Source organism: Silurus aristotelis (genome assembly GCF_946808225.1).
Source record: "Silurus aristotelis genome assembly, chromosome: 24".
In the NCBI taxonomy this organism is placed as follows: domain Eukaryota; kingdom Metazoa; phylum Chordata; class Actinopteri; order Siluriformes; family Siluridae; genus Silurus; species Silurus aristotelis.
This window is the reverse complement of record NC_139597.1, coordinates 18,859,776-18,864,775: the sequence shown is the minus strand read 5'-3', so window position 1 is coordinate 18,864,775 and position 5,000 is coordinate 18,859,776. Positions and strand designations below refer to the sequence as shown.

The window sequence follows — 5,000 nt, the reverse complement described above, 5'->3', positions numbered from 1 at the left end:
GTTTATTCTCTGTGAACCGTATGTATGAAATGTATAAAGACTGCAGCAGAGGAGTCGCAGAAACCCACCCACAGCTCTTCGACATCCGAGAGGACAAAACCAACACGCGCATCACACGCCTTAAAGAATCCGCCGCGACGTCCAGGCTGCTTTTCCGTCCGCGGCTCCCGAGCTCAGGATTGTCTCCGAGCACCAACCTCCATCTGCTGTAGCAACCAGAGGAGGCCCACGTGCTCTTCATGGACGTCTCTGAGGGGCTTCACATACATCCATAGTGTTCAGTGACTCGGTTCCTGAAGCTGCATTGTAATCTTTTATCGGTCACACTGCCACCCCCTGGAAGGGATTTTCAGTACAAGTGTGTGTATGTGTGTGTGTGTGTGTGTGTGTGTGTGAGCATTCTTTACTGCTGTACTGCTCTCTATAAGCTACTCCACGGTACGACTACTAGAAGTTGGGAAATCAGACATTTGACTAAAGAGGTGGAAAAAAAAAATGTATACGTCCACACCGACGCGTCTGGAGTTCGGTTCTCCAGAACCAGAGTGTGAAACATATCTGGTCATGTAGAGATACGTAGGATGTCACGTTTATTTTTTATTAACGTTTATTTTTTACATCTAAGCAGTTCATCATCATCAAAAAAAAAAAAAAAAAAAGTAATAAAAAGATCTGGACGTCATTTCAGCACCGGGGTTTGAACAGCGACAGGACAACAAGTTTGTGGACGCTTGTATATTTGAACATCCCGAGGTGTTTAATGTAGCGCTATAGAAGGAGATCTTCCACTCCAACCCATATGTGTTAATGGAGCTGGTTTTGTGGATCATCATGCTGGAACAGGATCAGGTCTGGGAAATTTCCTCCAGGTTTGTGGGAACGTTTCGGAGAACAACCATGTACGAAGTATGAGAAAAAAAATCCAAGTGTTTCCTGTCGTTTCTTCATACAGATCCGAAATAAAAACGACGAGAAGGTTCTCGCGATCGATAATTTTTCCACTGCGAACCTGGAAACTCGTAAACGTGTCACGGTTTTTATTTTTAATTATGATCATTATTATTTAAACGTATTTTACGTCCAGCTGTTTGTCCTCGGTGCCATTTTGTGCAACGTCTCACTTTAAAACCCGAGCTGAGATCTTCCTCGCTCGCTCATCATCCTCTCGGTTGTAACCGTGTGTGTGTGTGTGTGAAAAGGAAAACAAAACAATAAAAAAAAAAAAAAAAAAGTCGAATAATCGTCTGGACGACTTTTCGCAGAGTGGCAATGTTTATACCTGCTTACAGCTCGAGGCTGCCCTCTAGTGGTGATCTAGTGAAGACGGACTTCTTGTGAGCGCGGTCATCTCAAAGGCAAGAGCATCTTACTCTCTCTCACACACACACACACACACACACACACACGGCATTGCAAGGCAAAGTAGATTTCATATAGATTTATTAACCCTGTAAATCTTCACCAGTTTTTCTTTATATTACTTTTTTTTTATATTTTGTATTATTTATATATATTATATGTAGCAGACCTTCAGTCATGAACTGATTAAATCGAAGCAGAAGATGAGGAAGCGTAAAGTAAAATGGCAGGAGGGTCTTATACCATCATCATTCATTCATTTAGATGTTCCTACACACACACACCAACATGGCACTTCAGTCAGTAAAGCAGAACGAGACCAGGCACAGTCCTTCAGATCATCCAGGTCACACCAGAAATTGGAGAACGGAACAGCAAAAGATCGTAGGTGTAGATCTCGTTGCTTCTCGTACAAAAAAAAAAAAATCCCTGAAAATGAACACGGTGTGGCCAAAAGTTTGTGGACAGGAGCATAAGATCGTTTGTTTTTTACATCAAAATTTGGCTCTTATAAGAACATCCACTCTTCAGATGTTCCACTAGAGGTTGTGCTCGGTAGTGAAGTTCAGGAGGCCTGAAAAAAATAAATTAAAAAAATTAAAAAAATCATCCTAAAGATGTTCAAATAGGGTTTATAGCAGGACTTGGACCCAAATAAAAACCAATAGGTGGGGCGTCCGAACACTTTTGGCCCAACCGCGTATCCTCAGGGGGAGGGGGAGAGGGGGGGGGGGGGTTGCAGCAGGTGCATGTTGCGATGTGGCCACGGATTTTTCATACGTGCCCAGTTTTGTGTATAAAGTTACTAATTTTGGCATTAAATAGAAAAAAAATATCAAACACACAAATATTATTTTTGTTTTCCAGCAAAAATGTACACTAGATTAGAGTGTGTGTGTGTGTGTGTGTGTGTGTGTGTGTGTGTGTGTGTGTTTGTACACGAAAGTTCCAGCTTCGAGTCAACATTCTTATGAAAGTCCATCAGAAAGCTCCTGATGTTCATCCCCAGCAGGTCCTCCAGCCCCACACACACACACACACACACACGTGTCCTGTTCACCTCCACTCCTCCACTCCTCCATCGTCTCTCCTTCAGCCAATCAGAAATTCCTCCGATTGTTCAATTAAATATTTATAACATTAAGGAACGAAGACGTGGATGAAGAAAAACCTCACGTCTCGATACGGTTTTTATATTAAATCTACAATCAGCTTCAGGGTGCCATTTATTTTAGTCTACGTAGTGAGTTTTATAAATCCTACATCCTTTTTTTTATATAAACACGGTGCTTTTTTCTGTGCCGTCTGATCTGCTCAGTCTGCGTCTGAGACGGTTCCATAGTCAGGTGGGTCCAGGAGCTTCTGACGACGGCGCATGATGGTCGCAAACTCCACTGTGTCCTGAAAACGATAACGTTGTTGACATAAAGGTGGAAAAGGGGGATGAAGGGGTGGGGGTGAAAGAGGGGGGTGAGAGAAGATAAGGATGAAAGATAAAGATGAAGGAGGGGGAGGATGAAAAAGTAGGATAAAAAAGAGGGATGAACGAGGGGTAGACTGAGAGAGGAGGATGAAGGAGGGAAGGATGAAAGAGGGATGAAGGAGAGGAGGATAAAAGAGAGGGATGAAGGAGAGGAGGATAAAAGAGAGGGATGAAGGAGGGATGAAGGAGAGGAGCATGAAAGAGGGATAAAGGAGGGGATGAAAAAGTGAAATTAGGAAGGGGAGGATGAAAGAGGGGGATGAAGAAAGGGAGGATGAAAGAGTGGGATGAGGAAGGGGAGGATGAAAGAGTGGGATGAGGAAGGGGAGGATGAAAGAGTGGGATGAAGAAAGGGAGGATGAAAGAGTGGGATGAGGAAGGGGAGGATGAAAGAGGGGGATGAGGAAGGGGAGGATGAAAGAGGGGGATGAAGAAGGGGAGGATGAAAGAGTGGGATGAGGAAGGACGGGTCAGTGGCTGCTCCCCTCGTCAAAAGACTCGACCCCCGAATCACTGGCTGCTGTTACTGCGAGTTTCTCCTGTCGCCTCCTCATGATCTCCTGAAGCTCAGAGCCTGAGCTCCTCTACAGAGAGAGAGAGGGAGAGAGGGAGAGATGAAGAAAGAGAGAGATGGAGAGGGAGAGAGAAGGAGATAGAGAGAGAAAGATGGAGAGAGAGGGGGAGATGAAGAAAGAGAGACACATTAAGAGCAAATTTCTCGTTTGAACTGAATTATTTCCAAAGCAAAAAAAGCATCAGTGATATAAACCACATGAGATGAGAGGAAGCACTGTGGAGGAACATTAGAAGCTGAGGCAGGACCTACAAGCGTATCATCTGTGATATGAATCAGCAGGGGAGATGTAGAGGAACGTGTAGAGGAACATGTCTACTGTCAGCACCATGGCCATCCAATACCACAGACATGTTCAGTCCTTTCTGCTCCAAAAGCTGCTAGAAACCACAGCTTTTGGTGGACGTGTATGTCTGCAGGGTGGAGCTGACCATCTCCGACTGGTCTACTCGATCTCTGTTAGTCAGGTCTACTGAGTTATGGAACATCAAACCATGACCGTGTAGTCACGGCCATGGGGTGTTACATGTGGTGAACCTCACCAACAGAGAAGAGCTACCAGTCTGCGGCATGGTAAATACCTTGGAGGGCTTGAGAGCTTTATCAGTTGATCATAGGAGGGTTCAGAAGAAGACCTGCAGGCAGGAAGAACACGACAGAAACCAGAGGCAACCTTGCCGGCGTTGGAGTTCTCAAAGCATTACGTGTAAACCCATGAACATTTCAGAGTTCGTTCCGAAAGAGAGAAAAACATCAGAAGAACCGAGTGTTGGTTAGAAAGAAGTGAGAAGATGCGGAATCCAGACTCACCTCGAGGGCGGCCTTCTGTACGGTCACCTGACTGTAGACTCGAGCGCCGTCGTCTGGACACACCGTCTTCAGCTCGTCTTTGTTGAGGGAAAACAGCTGTGCTCCGGTCAGCACTCCGAGACTGTTCACGGTCCTGCGCAGACAAAACACACCACCAAAAGTATTGGGACCCCCGACTTTCCCATCTGGTTCTTCACCGAAATGTTCTTCACCAAACTCCTGCCTGAAATCGTTCCTTCACTTGAATTAAAGCAGTACCAGCATGGGTTTGAGTGGAAGATCTGATTTTGCACCCCACTTCACGATTTTCACAAAATCTAGTGGGACATCTTCTCAGAGGTTCACAGGAAATGTGGAATCAGATGTTCAAAAAGCTCAGACGTTTACAGACTTTTGGCCACACACACAGATGAAGGAAAGCAGGACTGAGGACTTACACGGCGCTGAAGCCTTTGAGCTCGAGCCAGGCTCGGACCTCCTCGGGCATGGAGTCGTAGGTGATGTTGGGGGTTTGAGGAGCGCCGCTGCTGCTGCTGCTGCTGCTGCGTGGGGGAGCCTGGAACTTTTTCTGCGCGCTGCGTCCGAGGGTCAGCCTGTGCACCAGCTCGTCCTGGACCTCCTCCATGTTGGACTTGCGGCCTGGTGGGACACGAGAACCAAACTTTGATCTCGATCTGGAAAGATCTCGGATTTTTTTTAAATGTGGTGGAAACGCGGTTCTATAGATGACATCACCAGGAGGCGGAGTCAAATAATAATACAGCAAATATTATT

The 5,000-nt window shown here is 45.7% G+C and overlaps 2 protein-coding genes across 15 annotated transcripts in view; one reads left to right on the top strand and one right to left on the bottom strand.

Annotated features, from left to right (window-relative positions):
* ptpro (protein tyrosine phosphatase receptor type O) overlaps nt 1-1,188 on the top strand; it is a 33,408-nt gene extending 32,220 nt beyond the window's left edge. For all 3 annotated transcript variants that reach the window (XM_083527793.1, XM_083527792.1, XM_083527791.1), the window contains one exon: nt 1-1,188. This exon is cut by the window's left edge and continues 44 nt beyond it. The gene's annotated coding sequence lies outside the window, so the exon portion shown is untranslated.
* A 222-nt stretch (nt 1,189-1,410) lies between these two features.
* The window catches only part of eps8a (EGFR pathway substrate 8a, signaling adaptor), a 40,678-nt gene continuing 37,088 nt past the window's right edge, over nt 1,411-5,000 (bottom strand). For 5 of the 12 annotated variants that reach the window (XR_014531269.1, XR_014531270.1, XR_014531273.1 and 2 more), the window contains 4 exons: nt 4,664-4,865; nt 4,227-4,359; nt 2,004-3,426; nt 1,411-1,933 (listed from right to left, as the gene is read on the bottom strand). Coding sequence is in view for 4 of the 12 variants with exons in the window: in XM_083527794.1 (XP_083383920.1) it covers nt 2,674-2,760; nt 4,227-4,359; nt 4,664-4,865 (422 nt within the window). In the remaining 8 variants the exon portion in view is untranslated. Of the gene's footprint in view, nt 1,971-2,003; nt 3,427-3,490; nt 4,052-4,226; nt 4,360-4,663; nt 4,866-5,000 lie in introns of those variants that run through there. The other 7 variants (XR_014531271.1, XR_014531275.1, XM_083527794.1 and 4 more) reach the window with 4 other exon arrangements.